Source organism: Chlorocebus sabaeus, chromosome 25 (assembly GCF_047675955.1).
Source record: "Chlorocebus sabaeus isolate Y175 chromosome 25, mChlSab1.0.hap1, whole genome shotgun sequence".
Classification (NCBI taxonomy): Eukaryota; Metazoa; Chordata; class Mammalia; order Primates; family Cercopithecidae; genus Chlorocebus; species Chlorocebus sabaeus.
Window position 1 is genome coordinate 18,347,331 of NC_132928.1, and position 25,239 is coordinate 18,372,569.

At 40.8% G+C, this 25,239-nt stretch overlaps 1 protein-coding gene across 2 annotated transcripts in view; it reads left to right on the forward strand.

Annotated features, from left to right (window-relative positions):
• Window positions 1-16,071: 16,071 nt before the first annotated feature.
• KCNH1 (potassium voltage-gated channel subfamily H member 1) overlaps window positions 16,072-25,239 on the forward strand; it is a 452,115-nt gene continuing 442,947 nt past the window's right edge. The window contains exon 1 of one of the 2 annotated variants that reach the window (XM_007988540.3): window positions 16,072-16,376. In XM_007988540.3, coding sequence (XP_007986731.1) covers window positions 16,298-16,376 — 79 coding nt within the window. In that variant the 5' untranslated portion in view covers window positions 16,072-16,297. The remainder of the gene's footprint in view (window positions 16,377-25,239) is intronic. The other variant, XM_007988541.3, reaches the window with a different exon arrangement.

Sequence of the window (25,239 nt, forward strand, 5' to 3'; positions counted from 1 at the left end):
CCGCTGTGGCCACCACCACTGGGACAGCACTGAGTCTCACCCAAGGCTCGTGGTAACCACTGCCTATACTGCCTACTTTTCATTGAAGACTTCCTTGAGTAATCTTTTTGGTCCATATTACAAAGAACTCTTTGTACTCTCCCTCCTTCTACCACCTTATGCTCCTCTTTATTTCCCCGTTTGATTTACCTATTCTGCTTCTCAGCAATTAACCTTCTTTTCTTGTAGGTACACTGATATAGTTTGGATGTCCCCTCTAAATCTTATATAATTTCCAATGTTGGAGGTGGGCATGGTGGGAGGTATTTAAATCATGGGGGTGGATTTCTTATGAATAGTTTAGCCCCATCCACTTGGTGCTGTCTATGTGATAGTGAGTGAATTCTCATGACATCTGGTCTTTAAAAGTGTGTGGTACCTTCCCCCTACACTCTCTCACTTGCTCCCATTCTCACCATGTGAGACCCTGTCCCCGCTTCACCTTCTACAATGATTGAAAGTTCCCTGAGGCTTCACTGGAAGCCCAGCAGATGCCAACACTGTGCTTCCTATAAAGACTGCAGAACCATTCGCCAATTAAACCCCCTTTCTTTATAAATTAACCAGTCTCAGATATTTCTTTATAGCAATGCAAGAAAGGGCTAATACATACTCCCAACTCATCCGTTTAATAACCTATCAGCAATTTGTCCAGAATAAGTATTTAGTTAAAGTGTGGTTTTTCAAAATAAGTCACTTCTTATCCCTTTTGAACAAAATCAAGAAAACATTTTCTTGAGTTTAGGCTTTTAGTTCCTTTTAATTCAGTGGGGCTTGGAAACTTGAACTAACTTTAGCTACAGTTTCCTAAGATATTTTTTACATATTTTAGACTTCAGTTTCTTCTTTATGATGGTAAAAAGTTGACTACAGTTCAAATATTATTCTCTTTAACAAAGTAGGTAACAGCAAAAAGGATCTTGAGGAATTACATATTTTCTGTAGTCTGTTACATTTGTATGCATGCATATACTCCAAATGGTGGTCCTCTGCTTTACATATTCATTTTCTCGTTCTAAGAATAATGTTACCTGTAGCATTTTACATGAGTTCTCAGAATCTTAAAGGAATTAGTCTCTGACATTTGTTCCCCAGGTTGATACAGCTATTTGGCACTTATCTTTTTTTTTTTTGAGATGATGTCTGGCTGTGTTGCCAGGTTGGAGTGCAGTGGTGTGATCTTGGCTCACTGCAATCTCTACCTCCCAGGTTCAAGAGATTCTCCTGCCTCAGCCTCCCAAGTAGCTGGGACTACAGGCGCGTGCCACCACACCCGACTAATTTTTGTGTTTTTAGTAGAGATGGGGTTTCACTATGTTGGCCAGGCTGGTCTAGAACTACTGACCTCAAATGATCCGCCCACCTTGGCCTCCCAAAGTGCTGGGATTACAGGCATTAGCCACCGCGTCCGACTGGCATTTATCTTTTGTTATTTCTGTACTTACGTTCTTCAAAAGAGGAACTATTTAAAGAATTACAGATGCTCTGGTTTCTTTATGTTCCTCTTCACTTTCTTCCTTATCAGGATGATTTATCAGAGTACTTTTGGAATTGTGGTGTAATAGTGAATAGTTTCTTTACACAGGTAAATTGAATTAAGGCTCCTGAGTATTCATTCTATGTAGATCTTACTAAAAGATAATTTACTAAATGACCTGCTAGGTAGCCATAGAGGAGGCTGTTAATGCTGAGACAGTATTTACAGAAAAGGAGGACCATAGAAGAGCAGAGGCAAGTAGACCCCATGCTGGTGAAGAGAAAATCTGTGATAACAAGAACGTGTATAGTGTAAATAAACCAAAGCTATCCAAACACACCAACAATTCCCCAGTGACTTAAAAGCACAAAGAGGAGTAGTTGTTCAGCGGGATTCAGAATTTTAAATTCTGAATCTTGCCCAGTGTTATGCAGAGAGCGCAATCCTTTTCTGTTGCTCTCCTGGACTCTCTGGCTATAGTTGGACAATCATTTGCATGGTTAAGGTTATAAAAATTGCTGCTTACAAGGCTCTGAGGGAGTCAGCATTGCTGGCCTGGGGAAGGAGAGGAAGGCACTGCCTGAGCTAGGCACTGTAGTGGGTGGAAAGCCGGTCTAGGGCAGGCAGGTATAGCCTTAAGCATTGTCATACAATAGAAACCCTTAAGGCCTCTGCCCACCTCTTCTCTTAGGAGACCTTTGCTACAAGTTCCTGGAAAGATTAAGGTGGGATGGGAGGACTTTGTCTTCCAAAATAAACTCTTAAAATTCATGGGTTTTCTTCCTTCTCCTCTCATGCGGTGAGTGACCTTCCCCTCAAAGAGCCCTTGAATTGCAGGCAGTTTAGCTGCATATACTGTTTTTAGAACAGTAAAAGGGAATGGCACAGCATGAAGTTTATGAACAAAATAAAACAAACAATCAAGCAAACAACGGTATGCCAGACATTGCTCTTATTGCTTTATGTGTATTAATTTATTTAATCACTCCTTGTTACAACCAAGTGAAGTAGATAATGTTATTCTTATTATTCAGATGTGTTGATTATATGAAATTACACGTATCATCCCATATTATTCAGGTATGCAGTCTTGCAAAGCAGTAATCCATTAAAAAAAAAAGGCTTTTCTCATTTTATACAATTTACAGTCATAGCTAATCCCAAACATTGATGAGAATTAGGGGAAGGTAGTCCCCGTTTCAGGTTAATTGAGTCAACTTTTGCCCTCTAGACCAAGGCATTTTTTCCCCGATCCTCTTTTAATTTCTGAAAAAATAAATTCCATATATGAAGGTTGACCATGTCCTTCTGCAGCTGGCCACACCTAGAAATGTAGATTAAGCATTTGACACCGCTATTGAAATCACACTGAATCTTCCAACCTCCTATAGATTATGTTTAACACACCTTGATCTATTTCCTTATTTGTTGATCTATCCATGATCTTACCTGGCATACAGCCACGCTAGCAGGTCCTTAGATGGCTTTGAGTGTCTTATGTTTGATGACAATCTTTGGCTTACATAGGGTGGTAATAGGGCTCCTTTAAATATATTTTTTTGATTATTTGAAACTTATACATCAGGGTAATGAAACTTAACCTTGGTTTTTGTGATTACTGATAATGTTTCTTGCTATCCCCAAAAGCCGCCAGCACTATCACTGTTCCTGTATGAATAATAACAGCTAACGCAGAAACAGTGCTTGCGTTGTCCCAGGCACTGTTGTAATTACTCTATGTATATTATAAAATTTAACCCTCACAATAACCTATACAAGCTAAATGAATTTGACTTGTTTCCTTCTTCACATCATTTTTTTCTAAGTCCAAGTCTCATGTGGATGCAACTGAGTGGAGGACTCTAGATCACATGGTTAAACTTGATTGTAAGAGGAGCTGGCAATGTAGGTCCTGGTCTTTGACTTGCAGGGGGTAAGGGGTGAGATGGGGAAATGAACACAATATAGAAAGGCACCTAAAGATGTTGGAAAACCATAAATATCAAGAATGCCACTACAAAGACACAGAAGAAAAAAATTAAAAATACAGTAATCACAGAAGCCAAGGGAAAAGTATGCTATAAATGCCACCAAGAGGTCTGGTAATATGAAGGCTGAAAAATGTCCCCTGGCTTTAGTGATATGGAGGCCATTAATAACTTTAGTAAGAACCATTTCATTAGAGTAATGGGAGGGAAAGCAGGTGTATTAAGTTGAAGAAATAATAGGATGTAAGGGAATGGAAATAGTCCAGGCAATTCTTTAAAGATTGACAGTAAAGAAGAGGAGGAGAAATATAGGAGAGCAGCTGGTAGTCAAAAGTGCTGTCAGGGGATTTTACTTTTTAATATTAATATGAAGGATTCAATAGAGAGAAAGTGACAGGCGATGGCATTCAGAGCACACTACAATTTCAAAAGGTGGAAAAGATGAGGGGATGGTAGCTAGCAATTATAAACAGGTGTTTGTGGTAGAAGCACAAGGGAACTCATACCATTGGCTTTTAGTTTTGGGAAGTGGGGTGCAAAATTGAAATTGGGAGTGAGAAGGAAGGAAGAAGGTTTAAAAGGGTGAAGAGTAGAAAGCAAGCTTATCTAGAGCAGTATAACATGACGGCCAGATAGTGTTGAAGGCTCCAGTGGAATAGGAAATCATTAATGGATAGTAATGCCAACCTGGCCTGTTTTGCAGCTTCATCCAGCATGGCTTAGCCACCTGGATGCATGCCAAGAGGGAGTAGATAGTGTGTTTATCCCAAGTTAGGTATTATGAAGAGATAGAGAGGCCAGGTAAGATACTAGTGAGAAAGTTACTAAAATGACAGATCACGCCATCTATGCTGAATAATTTGGGGAGTGAAGGTTGTGATGGTGCGGTAGTGGTTAAAGAGTTAAGTAACTTGAATATCGCAAAGATACAGAAGAATGTGGTAGACAATGGTTGATAGATGTTTAGGGTCAAAAGTAGATGTGGTAAACAGCCTCTAAGAAAGTGGTCCCGGCCTCCTGGTATTCATGCCCTTGTGTCATCCCTTTCCCTTGAGTGTGAGCTTGATTTCTAATGAACAGAACATAGTAGAAGTGATGGGGATGGAAGGTTACTTCTGAGATTAGGTCACAAAAAGAATGTGTTGGGCCAGGCGTGGTGGCTCACGCCTGTAACCTCAACACTTTGGGAGGCTGAGGTGGGTAGATCACTTGAGGTCAGGAGTTTGAGACCATCCTGGCTAACATGGTGAAACCCTGTCTCTACTAAAAATATAAAAATTAGTCAGGCATGGTGGCGGGTGCCTGTAATCCCAGCTACTTGGGAGGCTGAGGCAGGAGAATTGCTTGAACCTGGGAGGCAGAGCCTGCTGTGAGCTGAGACTGTGCTACTGCACTCCAGCCTGGGCAACAGACAGAGACTCCTTCTCAGAAAAAAAAAAAGAAAGACTGTGTGGCTGTGGCTTTTATATTAGACAGTCACTTGTCTGCTCTGACACTTGCTCACTCTGTGGGAAGTCAAATGTTATGTTGTGAGCTGCTCAGTGGAGAGGTCCAGATGGCAAGGAACAGAAGGAGGCTTTTGTCTAACAACCTGTCAGGAATTAAAGTTTGCCAAAATCCATGTGAGGGAGGTTAGAAGATCCTCTGCCCAGCTGAGCCTTCAGATGAGACTGCAATCCCAGCCAGCAGCCTGATTGCAGCCTTATGAGACACCTTATACCAAAGGCACCCACCTAAGCGGCACTTGGATTCCTGACCCAAGTAAACTGTGAGATAATAAATATTTGTTAACTAATATTGTGGGGTTATCAAAGTACTAGTTAGATATGCCAGTATTTTGTTAAGCGTTTTTGTTTGTTTGTTTGTTTGTTTGTTTTACAACAGTCATGTGAAAATTGGATTGCAGCAACATTTTAAAGGTTCCAAATCTCATGAATGAGCTGAGGAAGTCAACTAGAAAAGAAAATGTCAAAGAATCTTTTGAAAGGTTGAACAACAACTGAGGTACCCTTACCTTAACATAATGGCACTTATCTCCAAAGTCCCATGCTGTAAAATAATTGATAGTTTATATTTTCTATAATAATTATACCTGCTCTAAAGCATTCTCCTTTAGCTCCAAAATGAAATGATTAAAGGTGAGTGAAAGATATTTATGTTTTAAGACATGAAAAACAGATTTATTTTTGCCAGTCTCACTCAACCAGAATTTAAGTATTTAAGGTCAGAGATGTTTTGTTGTTGTTTTTCAGCCCCCTCAAAAGGAGGAGGAGGATCCTCCTTTTGAAATTTTTTGTGCTCCCCTTTGAAGGAGTGGCTCCATTGTATACCTACTTGTCCAGGCAGAATACTGGTTACGACTTTTGACGTTCTAACTCAATTTCTTATATCCACAGATTCACCAAGTTTTGATGATTCTAATTCACACACAGCTCTTACATCCATGCAGTCTTCTCTATTTCCCTTACCATTGACATAGCATAGCCCTTGTCTTCCTTACTCAACTTTCCTTCTCTGTTTCTCTACATGCCCATTTATCCCATTGCTGTCAGAGATATTTTTATAAAATACAAATCATGTCATGCACTTGCCTAAACTTTTATTACACTACATTATTCATAGAATAAAGCCTGAATTCAGCATGACAATAAAACTTTTCTTGACCTGGCCTTAATCGGGGTTTCCACCATCTCCTCCCCTAATTGCTTTGGCAGTCACAGTGTTAGATCACTGTGCTTATACTCATTGCTTTGGTTTTCAGTTCTGTCTTTGTTTTTTGTGCCTGAGGAATTTACTTGATTTCACAGAAGGCTGTGTACACACACACACACATATATATCTCCAGAATTTTTTGATATTTGTAGTAGGAGGGTTTTAAAGTTTTCTAATTTGAAATATTGCCTGAATCTAAAGTTCTGCTATATCCTTTTCTTTCTTTCTTCTTCTTCTTTTTTTATTTTTTGGGGAGGTGGAGTCTTGCTCTTGTCGTCCAGGCTGGAGTGCAATGGTGTGATCTTGGCTTACCACAACCTCTGCCTTCTAGGGTTCAAGTGATTTTCCAGCCTCAGCCTCCTGAGTAGCTAGGATTACAGGTGCCCACCACCACGTGCAGCTAATTTTTGTATTTTTATAGAGATGGGGTTTCACCATGTTGGCCAGGCTGGTCTTGAACTCCTGACCTCAGGTGATCTGCCTGCCTTGACCTCCCAAAGTGCTGGGCTTACAGGTGTGAGCCACCGTGCCTGGCCTTTTTCCTTTTTTTCTATTTTTTTATTATTACTATTAAATATTTAGAGACAGGGTCTCACTCTGTCACCCAGGTTGGAATGCAGTAGCTCAATCATAGCTCACTGAAGCCTCAACCTCCTGGGCTCAAGTGATCCTCCTGCCTCAGCCTCCTGAGTAGCTGGGACTTCAGGTGCATGCCACCATGCCAGCTAATTTTTTATTAAATTTTGTGTGTGTGTGTGTGTGTGAAGACAAGGTATTGCTTTGTGGCCTAGGCTGATTTCAAACTCCTGGACTCAAATATTTCTTCCACCTCAGCCTTCCAAAATGCTGGGTTTACAGGCATTTGGCACCATGTTCAACCGATTTTTATTATATTTTTTAGAGATAGGGTCTCCTTCTGTTGCCCAGGCTGGAGTGTAGTGGCATGATCATAGCACTGGAGTCTCAAATTCCTGGGCTCAGGTGATCCTCCTGCTTCAGCTTCCCAAGTAGCTAGACTGAACAGCATAAGCCACCACACCTAGCTAATTAAAAATTTTTTTTGTAGAGATGGGTCTCACTATGTTGCCCAGGCTATTCTTGAACTCCTGGGTTCAAGTGTTCCTCCTGCTTCGGCCTCCCAACACTCTGGATTACCAGCATGGGACACTATATCTGGCCCATTTCTTTATATTTTAAACATTCTTATATGACTGTGCTCTACATGAGGTTCTTTTAAACCACTAAAAGGTGGTTTTTTTTTTCTGATCTAATAGTTTCTTTGAAAAAGCAAATTTAATCCCTTTACATTAACTGTGATTACTGATATATTTGAATGCATTTCTGTCACTTTCAATGTATTTACCATATACCATATTAATTTTTTACATCTTTTTTTTCTTTTCACGGCATATTTTGGTTTGATTGTATTTTCTTTATGACCATTCTCATGGAAATAATCCAAGAAAATTTCCTTAATCTTGCTAGAAGAATAGACATCTAGATACAAGACATCCAGGGAACACCTATGAGACACTATACAAAATGAATGCTACCAACGCATATAGTCACCAACTGTCCAAGGTCAATGTTAAGGAAAAAAATCTTAAAGGCAGCTAGAGAAAAAGGTCAGATTATGTGCAAATGGAACCTTGTTAGGTCAACAGCAGACTTCTCAGCAGGAACCTTAAAAGCCAGGAGAGACTGGGGGCTATTTTCAGCATTCTTAAAGAAAAGAAACTTCAACCAAGAATTTCTATATCCAGGCAAACAAAGCTTCATAAGTGAAGAAGAAATAAAATCTTTTCCAGACAAACAAGCACAAAGAGAATTCATTACCATTAGGCCAGCCTTGCAAGAGATCCTTAAAGCAGTTCTAAACATGGAAATGAAAGAATGATACCTCCTACCATAAAACCACACTTAAGTACATAGCTCACAGACCATATAAAGCAATCACGCAATAGAGACTACAAAGCAACCAGCTAACAACTTCACACTAGGACCAAAACCTCACATGTCAATATTAACCTTGAATGTAAATGGTCTAAATGCCCCACTTAAAAGGCGCAGAGTGACAAATTGGATAAAAAAACATTTTTTTTCTTGCAGACATTCACTTACTGTCTGCAAGAGACCCATCTCACACTTAATGACACTCATCAGCTCAAAGTAAGGGGCTGGAGAAAGATCTACCACACAAATGGAGAACAAAAAAGAGTAGGAATTACTATTCTTATATCAGATAAAACAGACCTTAAACTAACCAAAAGGTTTAAAATGGACAAAGAAAGGGATTATATAATGATAAAGTGTTCAGTTAAACAAGACTTGACTATTCTAAATACGCAATGTTGGCGCACTCAAATTCATAAAACAAGTACTTCTAGACCTACAAAAAGACTTAGACAGCCACACAATATTAGGGAAATTCAACACCCCACTGACGATATTAGACAGATCATTGAGGCAGAAAGTCAGCAAAGAAATTCTGGACTTAAATTCAACACTGGATCAACTGGATCTAATAGACATCTACCAAATACTCCATCCATCAGCCACAGAATATACATTCTTATCTGCACATGGAACATACTCCAAGATCAACCACCTTCTGAGCCATAAAGCAAGTCTCAATTAAAAAACAACAACAACAAATCACACCAACCATACTCTTGAACCATAGTGGAATAAAAATAGAAATCAGTACCAAAAAGATCTCTCAAAACCACACTATTGGCCGGGCACGATGACTCACGCCTGTAATCCCAGCACTTTAGGAGGCTGAGGTGGGCGGATCACTTGGGGTCAGGAGTTGGAGACCAGCCTGGTCAACATGTTGAAACCTCATCTCTACTAAAAGTACAAAAATTAGTCAGGTGTGGTGGTGTGGGCCTGTAATCCCAACTACTTGGGTGGCTGAAGTGGGAGAATCACTTGAACCCAGGAAGCAGAGGTTGCAGTGAGCTGACATTGTGCCATTGCATTCCAGACTGGGCGACACAACAAGACTCCATCTCAAACAAAACAAAACAAAAACCACACTATTACCTGGAAATTAAAGAACTTGTTCCTGAATGACTTTTGGGTAAACAATGAAATTAAGGCAGAAATTAAAAAAAAATCTTTGAAATTAATGAAAATAGAGACACGACATAGCCAAATCTTTGGGATGCAGCAAAAGTAGTATGAAGTTTAGTGCTAAATACTCACTTTAAAAAGAAAGCTCTCAAATTAATAATCTATTCATAGCATCATGCCTAGAGGAACTAGAAAAACAAGAACAAACTAACCTTAAAGTTAGAATAACAGAAATAACTAAGATCAGAGCAGAACTGAATGAAATTGAGACCCAAAAATCCATATAAAAAATCAGTGAAACCAAAAATTGGTTCTTCGAAAGGATAAATGAGATCAGTAGATTGCTAGTGAGAATAACAAAAAAAAGATAGCCAAATAAGCACAATCATAAATGACAAGTTGACATTACAACCAATCCCACAGAAACAGAAAAGATCCTTTGAAATTATTATGAACACCTGTATGTGCACAAAGTATAAAATCTAGAGAAAATAAATTCCTGGAAACACACAATCTCCCATGATTGAAACGGGAAGAAACTGAAACACTGAACAGACCAATATTGAGTTCTGAAATTGAATCCGTGAAAAAAAAAAAAAAAAACCACTTACCAACCAATAAAAACCCTGAACCAGGTCCATTCACAGTCAAACTCTACTAGATGTACAAAGAAGAGCTGGAACTAATTTCACTGAAACTATTCCAAAAAGTCAAGGAGAAGGGACTCCTCGCTAACTCATTCTATGAAGCCAGCATCACCATGATACCAAAACCTGGCAAAAGATACAACAAAAAAAGAAAACTACAGGCTAACATCCCTGATGAACACAGATACAAAAATCCTCAATTAAATATTAGCAAACCGAATTCAATAGCATATCAAAGTGTTAATTCACCATGATCAAGTAAGCTTCATTCCTGGGATGCAAGGTTGGTTCAACATACACAAATCAATAAACGTGATTTACCACATAAATTGAATTAAAAACAAAAATCATGTGATCATCTCAATAGACATGGATAAAGTTTTCAATAAAATATTCAGCCTCCTGAGTAGCTGGTATTACAGGTGTGTGCCACCACGTCAGGCTAATTTTTTTATTTTTAGTAGAGACAGGGTTTCACCACGTTGGCCAGGCTGGTCTAGAACTCCTGACTTCAAGTGATCCACCCGCCTAGGCCTCCTGAAGTGTTGGGATTACAGGCGTGAGCCACTGTGCCCAGCCTTTACCTGGCATTTCTGTATGCTTAGGAGAGGAAGGTGGTACCCACTGCACCTTAGCCCCATCTGCCATCTTAATTGTATATATATTTTTTTGTTTGTTTGTTTTGTGACGGAGTTTTGCTCTTGTTGCCCAGGCTGGAGTGCAATGGCATGATCTTGGCTCACTGCAATCTCTGCCTCCCGGGTTCAAGCTATTATCTTGCCTCAGCCTCTCAAGAAGCTGGGATTACAGGCACCCACCACCATGCCAAGCTAATTTTTGTATTTTTAGTAGAGATGGGGTTTCACCATGTTGGCCAGGCTGGTCTCAAACTCCTAATCTCAGCTGATCTGCCTACCTCGGCCTCCCAAAGTGTTGGGATTACAGGCGTGAACGGTTTAATTGTATGTTTCTATTTAATCTTTAAATGCCTTGCACTTTGGCTCCCTCCCTTCTATTCCATTGAAAATGTTTCCACTAATGTATCAAATAGCCAACTAATCATTAGAGCTAATGCACATTTTCCAGTGTTTATCTCTACAGTGTACAACAAATGACGCTTTTCTTCTTTCTTTTCATTTAAAGAGTTTTCCCCTCTGGGCTTCTATAAAACCACTTCTCTCAGTTCCCTCCACTTCTAAACTGCTCCTTCTCAGTCTCCTTTGAAAGCTATAAACTGGTGATTTCCAATTTTGAGCACCACCCAGATGTTTCTCTTGGGTTCTAGATGTGAATATCCAACTTCCTACTTGATATTTCTCCGAAATGTCCTGAAGGCAACTCAGCTTTTTCATAACTGAATACAGTTTTCCCCAAGTTTGTTTTAAGAATTGAAGGGAAGTAATAGTGATATTTTCATTGGTCATGAACTTCAAAGTAGGAGAAATTTTACATGAATGGAGAAGAGTAGTGGTTTAAATATGGCAATGAGGAACAAGACAAATTCTCACCTGAACTTCTGGCTTTTTTGAGACCCTGTCTCAAAAAAAAAAAAAAAAAAAAAAAAAAAAAAATCTTAAGCGAAGAGGTCAAGTTGAACTATAGTTTATTTAAAAAGAAAGGAAGATTTAGAGGGCACGTTGGAGACAGGAAAGCAATTGAAAGAAATCATGAAGAACATACATATTCATTGTTTGTTGAATTTCTTGTGGGCAGGTGCCAGTCATAACCATCTTTTAATCCTTAGAACCTATCCCAGTGTCTGCTATATACTAGACACCATGCAAATGTTTGTTATAATACAATGAGACTGTTGTAAATGACTTTTAATTATTTCCCACTGAGGGAAGGGTGTGATAAAAGATCCTTTTCTCTTTTGTTTAGAGGAAATGAGAAGGAAGAATAGCTTAGGGCACTTGGAAGGATATAACTCAATTCTACAAACGCTTCACACTGTCTGTTGGGTTAGCCATGGGTAAGTGTAGATCCACATCAGTGCATTATTTGACCCTAGTCAATCGAATTCAGGGACTAGTATTTCCTTTGAAGCAGATTCTGTCCCTTCTCCCAACACTGGGGAGATACATCTATTGTAGGGAATCATTTTTTTCAATGTATATAGTCTGCCCAACATTCTTCCTATAAGTTGATTCAAATAGAAGTTTTGTTAACAGAAATTACATACAAGAAGTCAGTCAGTCATTGGGCTATAGAAGCTGAAATTTCTCATGCTGCAAATTCCTCTCCACTTTTAGATATTTAGATATTTCACTCATGGTGGCTGAATAGTGAAGTCGCCTCTATGTTCAATTTCTCCTCCACTTAAGTTGCTCATGATGATGCATCTGTGGCCTGCCCCTTCCAGCTCTCAGACCTTCTAGGACTCACAGGCAACTTTCCTACGTTAGAGAGGTTCCTGGCTTTCGAAAATCTGTCACCCACACCTTGTGGTCTTAATGGAAAGAAAAATGAAGTTCCTGTCTTTATATGATACCATTTGCCCCTTCTGATGTGTGGCATTGTCATCCTCTTCGTTTGATAGACTTGTTGTTGTTGTTGCGGAGAGAGATTTTTCTGTCATCTCCTGGACTCTTTTCCCAGCCAATCTGCAGACCACCATCTCCATATTCTCCCTATAGCATTATGCCTCCATCACTATCTATTACATTTGTGAACTCACTAACTACAGTGTAGCTTAATAGCATTTATGAGAACAAAGATAGTTATAGTGTGTCTTTGTTTCAAGGAGCGTGATACAGACATAATCTACAGCATGATACAGACATAAACACATCTTATAGCTAAGGGGTAAACAAAATGCTGAGGGATACAGGAGGAGAGCCCCTGAAGAGGAAAGAAGCCTGGAAGCAGTAGACTCACATTTGAGAATTTATTTCCAACTCTGTATCTGAACTCTGTATCCCTGCAGAAAATGGGCTACATTTTCTGCACAGATGGATAGAGGCAGTTGAATTGGAACTCTGGTCACAGTTATCTAAAGTTGTCCCTTTAAATGAAGGAGTGGCTTTGTATGTTATGCAAAAATGTAAGCGTTCTCAACTGTTTTCCAAGGTACATTGGTATATTGTGAATCCTTCACGAATCTGTAACCAAGTTTCGACAAATCTGTAAGATTAAAATTTACTCTAACTGAGATTCCTATATTACAGAGGTAGATCTCAGACAGAACTTTTAAGTTGAGCAGGTGCTGGAACTCAATGTTAAGGAGGGAACAGAAGGTGGCAAGTAAAAGGTAAGAAGCACAGTATCCTGTCAACTAGCACCAAGAAAGAGGGAGTGTTTACTGGAATATTGAGAATGTGGCTGTGGACAGCGGAGAATGTGATTGTATTCCTACAGTCAGATGTGTTGTGAGTGAACCAAGGGAATGGGGGAACAAATTGGATGTACCTCCACAGACACTGTGAGACACTCACATTGTGATGAAAGATTGCTGACTTTTGAACAATTTAACTCTTAAATATTTATTTTATTTGAAAATCATGGCCGGGCGCGGTGGCTCAAGCCTGTAATCCCAGCACTTTGGGAGGCCGAGACGGGCGGATCACGAGGTCAGGAGATCGAGACCATCCTGGCTAACACGGTGAAACCCCGTCTCTACTAAAAAGTACAAAAAACTAGCCGGGCGAGGTGGCGGGCGCCTGTAGTCCCAGCTGCTCAGGAGGCTGAGGCAGGAGAATGGCGTGAACCCAGGAGGCAGAGCTTGCGGTGAGCAGAGATCCGGCCACTGCACTCCAGCCTGGGTGACAGAGCCAGACTCCGTCTCAAAAAAAAAAAAAAAAAAAAAAAAAATCATGAACACCTCCAGCTTTTTTTTTTTTTTTTTTTTTTAATGGCAAAAACAGTTCATTGTAGCTGTTCACGTAGTAATTATCTTCCTCTTGCATCCCCAGGTAATGACTGTGATCTTGACCTAAAAGCCACCTTAGTTAGTTTGAATAAGGAAGACTTTGAAAGGAAAGGTGACTGACCAGAAACACTCTTAAGAAGCACACAATGAGGAAATGATCATTTCTAAGCAAGTACTTAAAGTGCCATAACACAGTATAACAGTGCTTTTATAAGCATCCAGTCTTATTTAAGCAAAAAGATATGAAATAATGTGATCGTGTTATGGCACACAATCTGGAGGTTTAAAACTTTAAAAAAAGGACCACTTTGTAGTAGCACTACTTTGTTTTAGGTCTTTTAATTTCTTCAAGTGTGCCACCAAAAATTGTAGTATTCAAAAAGGTGCCAATACACACACACACACACACACACACACACGCATGCACACACACACGAACGCACAGTCCATGTTGAGATCCATCTCAGTAGTACATTTAAAATGGAAGACATCTCCTTATTTCTTTTTCTTATCAGGTAGCCCACCAAGGCTTTAACATCTCTCATCTCAAACTAATATCATCTGTTTCCTTTTTTATCTAAGCCATAGAAATGAGAGCTCATTAAAACCTTACAAATTTTATTAACTCTGTGATAGTTTTCCCCTCCGCATTATTTTCTTTATCTTCCTTTCACAAGCAGGATTATGAAGTTTCTTGATGGGTTTTTAATATTGTCATGAAAAATCTTCCCTTGGCATGTTTGTGCGATAACACAACTTTAAAAACCTTATTTAAATAAACTTATTTAAATGAAGTCGATAGGCACCAAACTGGCTCAGCTCAGCACCAAATGCATTTGAGAGTCAAGTTCTCTTCAACCACTGTGTTACCTTATTTGTAATAGAACAAAGAACCACTAGACGGAGCTAGGGTTTAAGAAATCACAGTTCTAGACTGGGTGACAGGCGAGAAGGTTTTCTTAAGGGAAAAGTGTATCATTACTTTCATTTCAAATCCTATGACAACCTTATTTAACTCTCTGCTAACAGCAATCTGTTACTTTGTCTCTTCACAAGACGAGACAAAGGGTGATATTCGTAATGGCCCAATTTATTTAGTCACTCCAATAATGACATCTGACCTTGGCAAAGCACTTTACAATTTAGGGTGCTGTCCCCATACATAATCTTGCTTGATCTTCACAGCAACTCTGAGAGATTTCTGGGCAAGAATTAGTTCTTCTGTTTTTGAGATTAATTAACTGAGACAGGATGTCTTTGCAATACATTAGGATATGTCAGGATGGCTAACCCAGACAATTAATTTCCAGGGTCAGTTTTTTTTTCCTCTTACATTTTCGTGTTGACTGTTGATTCGGTCTGAAACTAGTAAACTCTCCATTTATTTCCTCTGTGGGACATAGGCTTAGTCTCCCACCACACCGACGGGGGAGATATAGTAAAAAGGCAGGTACAGAGTATGTTTGGTTCGAAATCCCCCAAAATAAATGAACAAACGACCATTGTCTTAGCCCCTGTCCAGAAACCTTGGATGTACATGGTTCTTCCGTATACTAGGGGTCAGCTGTAAAAACTAACTGTATCCTCTGCACTACAGACTACCCTTCAAGCCAAAGTCACGGTTGCTTAATTAATACTGCCCCTCCCCTGAGCATTCGTCCTTAGAGACAAGTCCACCGTTTTTGATGTTTGTCAGGCAGTTTGATATTGATCATACCAAACATCAGGAGCCTGCATTTGTGTCTACGGTAAAAACAACCCAAGACAACTCTTCTGAAGCTGAATCTGCCAGTCACTCTGTAAATCTGCATTATTGCAATACAACTTCATTAATTACTGCTCCAACACTGGCCTAGAATCAAGGTGGGGCAACTTTCACTAGTCAGGCTGACCAATCTTACAGGAAGGCAAGAAGGTGTTCCCAGAGCCTTAGACGTCCCGGGGTCCCCGGCCTGAAACAGAGCAAAGGAAGAGAGTTACATCAGCACGCTCCCCCAAGACTTGTTAGGGGTGAATCCGCCCTGAAAGCTGCTCACAATGCCCTCTCCACCCAACCCAAGGCACATCCTGAACACATTTCCCGGCTGTACCCAGAGGGTGGCGCTGCCGTCCCAGCCTTGGTCCACGGCCGCCCGCCGCTTCCCGGCCTCTGCGGGAACCCCAAAGCTTGGTCTCCCGCAGGCCGGCGGGGGGCACGAGCCCGGTAGGGGGCGCCGCCGGCCCAGGCGCCGCTGCTCCCTCCGCCCACCCGGAGGCGGCTGCAGCGAGCCGAGGCCGGCGCGAGTGCACTGCGAGGCGGGCCGCAGGGAGGGAGGCGCGAAGAGGGCGCGAGGGTAGCAACCGTAGGGAGCCGCCAGCCCTGCCTGCGGGTCCCCGCGGGGCGCATGGGGCGCTTCGAGCCGGGACTGCGTGCGGGCCCCGAGTCCAGTTTCCTGCTGTCGTAAGAAGCCGCGCCAGGACGCCCCCCGGACCCTGAGCTGCTGGGAGAATGACCATGGCTGGGGGCAGGAGGGGACTGGTGGCCCCGCAGAACACGTTTCTGGAGAATATTGTCCGGCGGTCCAATGGTAAGAGGTGCATTCGGATTTCGATTACCCGGGCGTTTTATCCGTGCTTTTATTGCAGAACCTCTCGCCGCTCGGAGCCAGCGGATGCAGCAGAACCCGCGAGCTCTGCTAAGGAGCCGCGGCGCGGGCACCCAGGGCAGCCTCCCCGAGGCAGAGAAAGGTGGGCAGGGCGGGGCGGGGTCTGATGGGTCCCCATCCTAACAGGAGAGCTCTTCTGGGGACGCCTTTTGGGCCTTTCTCGCGCCCTCTCGGTCTCATCTCCAAGGGTGCGTGACAGCTGCTGAGCGAAGTCCTGGGAAAAGTGATGGAAAGCTGGCCGCAGTCGGAGCGGCAGCGCGTGCCCCGTCGGCACTGCCCACCCTTCCGCGAAGGCTCTGGGGCTCCCGGAGGCGCCGCCTCTCCCCAGGGAGAGCTCGCAGTAGAGACGGTCAACTCCCGGTCCCCGTTGCCTGAGAATGGGAGGATGCGGCTGCCTCCACCTTCCATCCCTGCAACTGAAAAGTCCGAGGTGTGGGGAAGTGCTCCCCCACCCCTTTCCAGGTGAAGTTAAAGCTCACCTTCGAAGTGAGGGGCAGATGGTTCTCCTGGCGTCAGGTGGGAAGTGGAGGGCACAGGTGTAGAGCGGACTAAATGGTCACAGGTACAAACCTGTTATATTTCCTGTCTTCCAAACCCACAACTGTTTTATGCCACCCTTAAGTGTTGCTCACTTATAAATTAGCAATCTCACCAAACCTATAAATAGATCCATTACCCAATAAACTGATCATCAGCACTCATCTGTTTCCTTGTGGCATTAAGATCGACGGTAGCATGAAGCCTTGAGAGGCGAGAGTCCTAGGAGCAGGGATGGTAAGGAAGAATTCCAAACGCTTTTGGACTTACAGCGGAGAGACCCCAGCTAAGCACTTGCAGAGCAAAAAGGAGTCCTGGCAGTTGGAAGGCGCAGCGCACGAGCTCATCAAACGCTACATTGAAAGACAGCCAAGCATAAGATGCTCTTTGCAGACTCCTAGACCCCGCACCCCACCCCTTCCAGAAACAGATGACATTCTTCTACCAGGGGGACATGAGGAGCTAACTTAGGAAATGGGTTTTAATCATGTGTAAATCTCAAGATTTCAGATGAGATTCTGTTTGGATTTAGTTAGGGATTCAGGGGAAGGGCATGAAAAGTAACTTATGTTACTAATACTCTTTAATTAAACAGTGATTTAAGTTTATCTTATAATAAAACACATCAACTAGCATAGCAAATAATCATGTATTATTTAAGTACTTTCTTAGAAATGATCATTTCTTCATTGTGTGCCTCCTAAGAGTGTTTCTGGTCAGTCACCTTTGCTTTCAAGGTCTTCCTTATTCAAACTAAGGTGGCTTTTAGGTCAAGGTCACAGTCATTACCTGGGGATGCAAGGGGATGATAATTACTATGTGAACAGCCACAATGAACTGTTTTGCCATAAAAAAAGCTGGAGGTGTTCATGGATTTTTAAATAAAATAACTAAGAGTTACTGTGCTATTATTGCTATTTTTATTGGACTATTAAGGGGTATGGAGACAATCTTGAAAATTTGGTTATCCCATTGTCAGTGACACCAACTTCCTCATAAATATCAATGACAATTCTATTTTTCAGTAAAGAGGCAGTACCCTGTAAGTTAGAGGGGTTTTGGAGGGAGCAGGAAGAGAAACTTACATGTAAAAGTCACAAGATGCCTTGGGTTTGTAAGAGAACCTTAAGAATCTTGGAGCTGTGAAGGCAGAATACTGTCTAGTTTAGTTGATCTTATTAGAGCCACTTTCCCTCTGTAAGCATAGAATGTGACTAGAGTAAGTCACTGGGAATATTTTTAGGATGGGCATTGTCATTTCAACATCAGTTTCAGCAGGTTGATTTCAATGAACCAATCAAACGAATAGCATCAACAAAAATGAAGCATCTTGGGAGAGTTGGATGAATTTTTAAAATTATTATTTCAGAAGAAATGATTCTCATCTTGAAATATGGCACTTAATGTTTAAAAGGTGATCCTTTTTATAATATTTCCTGAACACAAATGGAAGAAAAATGCGAACTCCTAGAAATATCACAATATCTGCGTGCATTATATTATTTTACTGTGGTGGAAAAAGTCTATTTAAAGATATTGATTGTCTCATTCTAAAATCCATGAGCCCTTTTTTTGGACATTATGGTATTAAAATAGCATTTTACCTTGGAAAAGCAATGTTTTATGATCATTTTATTAGGTGTTTTCTCCCAGTGGTCCTGTGCACTATTAATGTTCCTCTTTTACAGATCAGAAAACTGAGTGCTAGGAATAGTAAGTGGTTTATTCAAAGTGGCAGAGCAAACAATGCCTGAGGCTGGTATTCCTTAGAGGACATATATCATATATCCTTCTCTCAGCATTATTATTTCTTCAGCTTTTATGATTTAGTCTGTGGAACTATTTTTATCATCCTTTAAAAACTTCTCATATGATAATGAACAGTAGTACTGACTTCATTTTGGGTTATTTGAATATCTGATATCTGGAATATCATAGAACTGTAGGAAGAGACAGACCTTAATTATTATCTAGTTTGCCTCTCCTTCCCCATCATTGTATAAATAAGGAAACAGATGCAAGAGACTGTCCTCAAATATTTAAGGGCAGAACTGATGCGGCCCCAAACCATTTGAATCCAATGTCATATTCTTTATGGTACACCATGCAAAAACACTTTCCTCATGTTACCATTATATTCTCTCAAGAAGCATAATTTCCAAGTGGAGATTAAATAAAATGCTATAACAATAAGAACAACATCCATCTTGGCTAACAGCCACACTACTACATCTCAACAGAATAATAGGGCAAAGGAGAGGCTAATTATATTTCAAGGAAATGCAGTCTGTTCACCTTTGTCAGTGGTTTAGCTGAAGGCAAAGGCGGGGATAATGGGCACTTAACATCTGTGTGCCCCATTATAAAGTACCAAGTCACTTTTCATAGAATATCGCCTTTGATCCTTATAAGCTAGTAGAGGAGGTGCAGTGTCTCCATTTTAGAATTTAAGGAACTAAAATCCTTAAACTAAAACTCACCTAAGAATCCTCAGGTTAAGTGATTTACCTGCAGTTAGTAAGAGGCAGAGTTAGGAAAAGGCAATTAGAGACAGATCAGGGACTAGCCAGTAGTTGTTACTGGTTTATTCATTCAACAAAGATTTATTGAATGTATTTATGGAACACTGAGGATACAGTGGTAAACAAGAAACCCTCCTTGTGATTAGCAAATTACATTCTAGTGAATCTTGGTCCAGGGTTCTTGCCCCTATTTTACAGTGTTGACTGGCTGAAACTGTTTAGGCCTGTCACTGTATTTAAAAAGCATTTCTAAAGTGTTTACTGGTCTTGCTGGTATTAAATCTACTTTAACTTTCTTTGGTACACTTTGAATCCCATTTGAAGGAAAGATTTGATAATTATCTGGTTTTTTTATTGCCATAAGTAGGCAGCAGAAATAATTAATACTCCATATTTTATTTGATTTTGCTTATGGTCATGTCAGTGATCATTTTAAATTCTACTGGCTTTGTTGCCACATAGGCAAAACCAGCCCGTTTCTCTTTATATTCATGGATGGAAAGTGTTGTTACAGAATATTTTTTGATAGTTGCTTAAATCTGCAGGCACTTGTTGTCAGAATGTTCGCTGAAGCAAATAGGAGATCTGTCTTAGAAAGGCTGGCAGACCTTAGTGCCAGGAAACTACAAAAATATTACTCTAAATGGTCCCATTCTGGGCAGAACATATGTTTTAGTGTTCGGGAACCTATATCAAACAATTGTAGGTGCCAGTAAGAATCCATGCACATTAGCAGGAGTGAAACACAGCACATTTTAGTACAGATTTATGTACATGTATAATTTACAGATTGCTAAATCAGCTGTGTTTTTGTATAGTGTTAAGTTGGTTCAGGTTGTTGATATAATTAGTTAGCAAACAGGATGAGAGCCACGAGTAATGTTGTGTCTCCTCATAGATGTTTTGAGCCATGGTAATATTTATAAAACAGAAAACTGGTTAAAATCCATTGTGCCTCTAAAAGGGGAAATGGATGGTAATCTGGATTATCACCAGCTCAGCAGAGCTTGTTTTTTCTTGCAAAATATTCTAAGACAGTCTTCAGCCAAGGCTCAGCTATCTTTCTCTGAAAGTGTCAAAACGTTAAATCTATTGGCTGATGTTAGATGGGGGATTGAGAGGCTGAAGCCTTGTGATTTAATGTTAAGGAAATAAAGCTTCCAAATTCCATGACTTTTAGGCAACCCATTTATTTTAATAATCTATCTTAAAAGAATAGATGCATTTGAGGAACACTGTGGGTCAACTGAATCCTTGTCTTCATTGTTTCCAATGCCAGCTCTTCATTTATGGTTGGACCTCATTTGGGAGTGGTTCCTTGAGCATTACCTTGAAGCTCTTCAATTCTTCCCTTCCCTTTATTTTTGATTAGTTAATGGCTTGTAAACATTTTAAAATCTACTAGAATATCTGCTTTATACATTTAGGATATTTGGACCATAATTTTCTTGGTTTTTATTTTTTCTGTTTCTCTAAGTGGCCACACCTATAACTGTTAAGAAAGAGAAATAGAATCACAGCATCTTAGTTCTGGGGGACATGCTACACGATTCATTTTCCACTGTTTGCATCCTCTCCAGAACATCCCTCCCGATGGTCCTCCAGCCTGTGCTTGACTAACTTCAGTGATGGAACCCTCACTTTCTCATGAGGAATATTCTATTTGTAAGCAAGTATAATTGTGTTTCTTTTTGCCTCCACTCCTTGTTTTTCTCTTCTCTTCTTTCTGCCTCTTCCTCCTCCCTTTGTTGCTGTCATTTGGTCTTACCAAAATCTGTCTTCTTATAGCTACCACTTATTTGCAGTCTGCTCCGTGGAACAAAACTGACAGCCCACTGTTTTTTCCAGCTGCAAACCTTTAAAAATTTTTGATAAGTTTTGTATTGTATTCTTCTCCCCTTTTAATCTTTTTCTTTTTAGTTGTTCAGTACCACCAATAGAAAAGCACACAAAACAATTTTGTACAGCTTAACATATTTCCATAAAGTGATACTGTATGTCATTGCCACCTGTGTCAAGAAATAGGGTCTTGCCAGCCCTCTAGAAGCCCCCAAAGCCTTCCTGATCCTAAGACCCTCACTCTTCTCCCAACGGGTGGTGTCTCCTGATTGTATGATGATCACTTTCTTGCTTTTCTTCATAATTTTACCAGTTTGTTTTGCATTCCTAAAAAAGACCCACTATAGTTAATAAACAAATTTTTATTTGTTTTGGAGCTTTATATACATGGGATCATCTAGCATGTATTCTTTTGTCGGGTGGCAATTCCTCCATGTTGTTGCATATACTGCTTCCTTTTCTTTTCTTTTTTCTTTCTTTCTTTCTTTTTTTTTTTTTGTGAGACAGAGTCTCACTTTGTCGCCCAGGCAGTGGCGGGATCTTGGCTCACTGCAACCTCTGCCTCCCAGGTTCAAGCAATTCTCCTGCCTCAGCCTCCTGAGTAGCTGGGATTACAGGCGTGTGCCACCACGCCTGGCTAATTTTTGTATTTTTAGTAGATACAAGGTTTCATCATGTTGGTCAGGCTGGTCTTGAACTCCTGACCTTGTGATCCACCCACCACGGACTTCCAAAGTGCTGGGATTACAGGCATGAGCCACTGCGCCTGGCCTGTTGATGCGTTTTCACTGCTGCATAGTGCTTTATAGTATGACTGTACCACACATTGTATCCATTCTGCCATTGATAGATTGTTTCCACTTTTGTGCTATTAATGCTGCTACAAACATTCTTAGTATATCTTTTGGGACCTGTGGGCCCACATTTCTCTTGAGTATATATCTAAGATGCACATGTTTAACTGCGGTAGATGCTGTCAAACAGTTTTTCAAAGGGTTTATATTAATATAGACTCCTACCAGCAGTGTATGAGTGTTTCCATCACTGCACATCCTTGCCAGCATTTGGTATTTTCTTCTTTTGTCTTTAATAGTGGTGTTGCCCAAACAATCTAGTAACTAATAAAACAGGCTCATTGAGAGTTATGTTAATAGGAGCACATGACCAAAATGAAATGAAAACAAAACTTGTTCTTGCCCTTTGGGAGGCATCAGTATCCACTGTGGGTTGAACTATTCTCTCTGAGGAGCTCCCTCACACATGATTGTAAATGACATGTGAAAGACTCGTACAGTTAGAATTATGTGCAAAGGGTACATGCAAGTGTGGTGGGTTTTTTTTTTTTTTTTTTTTTTGGTGTGTGTGTGTTTAGGAGATTCATTTTCTTAATTTGAGAAGCACTAAACCCTGGGGACAGAGATTATGCAAGAATCAGAGCTGGAAGGGAGAAGGAACTAGGAAGTGAATGATTTATATTTGTTTCACTGAAATGAAAACAAAATGACAGAAGGAAAGGCACAGATTTAGTGGAGGAATCAAAACTCAATGGAAAATTAAAACAAAAAGCAAAGGCTAGCTTATGGTTCAGTTTTATAAGCACGGTGGACTTCCTATGTGCCTAATACTGTGCTAACAAGTAGGAATACCAAAATGAGTACAGCTTTTGTGATGCTGGGTCTAACAGAGGAATCTATGATGGAGGCCAACATGCTTTGTAAACCTCTCCAAAGATTTAAGGGATGTTATAATGATTCAACACTTACTACATATTTTTCCCTTATAAACACCTCACCCAAAATTATTCTTAGATTTTATAGCTATTTATTTTTTTGTGAGGTTGGGTGTGGGATGACCAGATCCCGTAAGTGAATTAAAAGAAGATTGCAGAATGTGTGACATTTTGTTCTGATGCGGTTGAGATTTTTTTAAACAAACCTTATTCCTCTGGGATATCCCACTGCTTTGTCTTCTTTGGCATGCTGTCTTGAGTTGCTCATCCATTGGTGTGAGTTTTTAGTACATCCTAGATGCTGGAATTTGTTTGATGCTCTGGCTGTTCTCTAGGCAAGTGCAGTCTTTTTATTTTTTTTATTTTTTTTATTTTGAGATATTATAGGATCTCACTCTGTCACCCAGGCTGGATTGGAGTGGTGCAATGTCAGCTCACTACAGCCTCTGCCTCACAGGCTCAAGCAATCCTCCCATCTTCCCACCTCAGCCTCCCGAGTAGCTGGGACTATAGGCATGTGCCACCACACCCAGTTTTTTTTTTTTTTTTTTTTTTGAGACAGAGTCTATCTCTGTTGCCCAGGCTGGAATGCAGTGGTGCCATCTCGGCTCACTGCAAGCTCCACCTCCCAGGTTCACACCATTCTCCTGCCTCAGCCTCCCGAGTAGCTGCGACCACAGGAGCCTGCCGCCATGCCCGGCTAATTTTTTGTATTTTTATTAGAGATGGGGTTTCACCGTGTTAGCCAGGATGGTCTTGATCTCATGACCTCGTGATCCGCCCACCTCGGCCTCCCAAAGTGCTGGGATTACAGGTGTGAGCCACTGTGCCCGGTCCCACACCCAGCTAATTTTTATATTTTTTGTAGAGATGGGGTTTTGCCATGTTGTCCCGGGGGTTTTCGAACTCCTGGGCTCAAGCGACCCACCTGCCTCAGCTTCCCAAAGTGCTGGGATTACAGATGTCAGCCACTGCGCCCTGCTGCAAGTGTGGTCTTGCTGAACAGATCACAGTCTGGCCAACTTCAGCATCTCCCTTGATTCTCACAGTTTCTGCTCTAACAGTGAAACACTCCTGTTAATGACAAAACCACTTAAAATTCTCCTGATTAGGTATTACAGAGTTACGCCAATAGTCAATTTTGCTTACTCATACTGATTGTTCATTATGTAAATTAAAATGACAACTCTTTTGATCAGTCCTATGTTGCATAAAACTGATGTTCTGAAATTAACTGAGTCAATGCTATAATTATTAATGTAATTATTAATTGAGAGTGACTAAAAGCCATCATTTCCCGTAGCCTTTTAAAGGTTCTGCAATCACAACAGGTGCTTCTGTAAGGAAGAGAAATGGCCTTCTGTCTCCTTTTTCTTCCCTTAAAGCAATGATTTAGACACCCTCCACTGGCATTCTCAGAGTGCTGGAGTCAGCATTTGAAAGATGATACTGTATTGGCAAATTTTACTGATATTTATCTATGGCTTAACTTTGATTTGTATTAAGAGTGAAGTTGGAAAATACGTCTTAGACTAGAACTTCAGGGTCATGCAAAGAAAATGGAGTTAATTTGAGTGATAAGACTATATTTATTTCCATTAAATTGATATTTAAGTTTTTATTTTATTTGCTTTCTTTTCCTCTCGGCATTATCAGGACTGAATATATTAGACTTCTATGCTGTCATCATTAAGGCTGTGCTTGAAGCCTCTGTGTGGGCCAAGGTACTGAATAGTTTCTGTTTGCCTCCCTAGAACCACACTCTTCTTTACCAGCCTGTCTCTTGTTGGAGGTTGGGAGGCTGACCTGTATAGAGTACACCTGTAGCCTTCCTAGCTTTTTGGCTTTTGGCTGCCTTCAGCTTGTGGGGTACATCACATGAAATGGGAAGCAAGAGAGAGGTTGTAGTCCTTATTCTCCTTGTTCTCTCCCGCGAGGTCATCTTAGCCTAGCTGTTTTCCCCTGATTAAAGCTTACCGTCTCTAGCTTGCTCTCTTTGGGTTTGGGTAGGGTTGGAGACTTAAAGCTTCCAGCTGTTACTAATGTCTTGGAGTGTTCCTCAGTGGAGTGCTGGAGCAGGCTGCAACTGGCTGGTTCTACCTCTTAAGATGTGATTGTGTGCATCTCTTCCTTATTCTTGGTTCAGGGACTTCGCTTT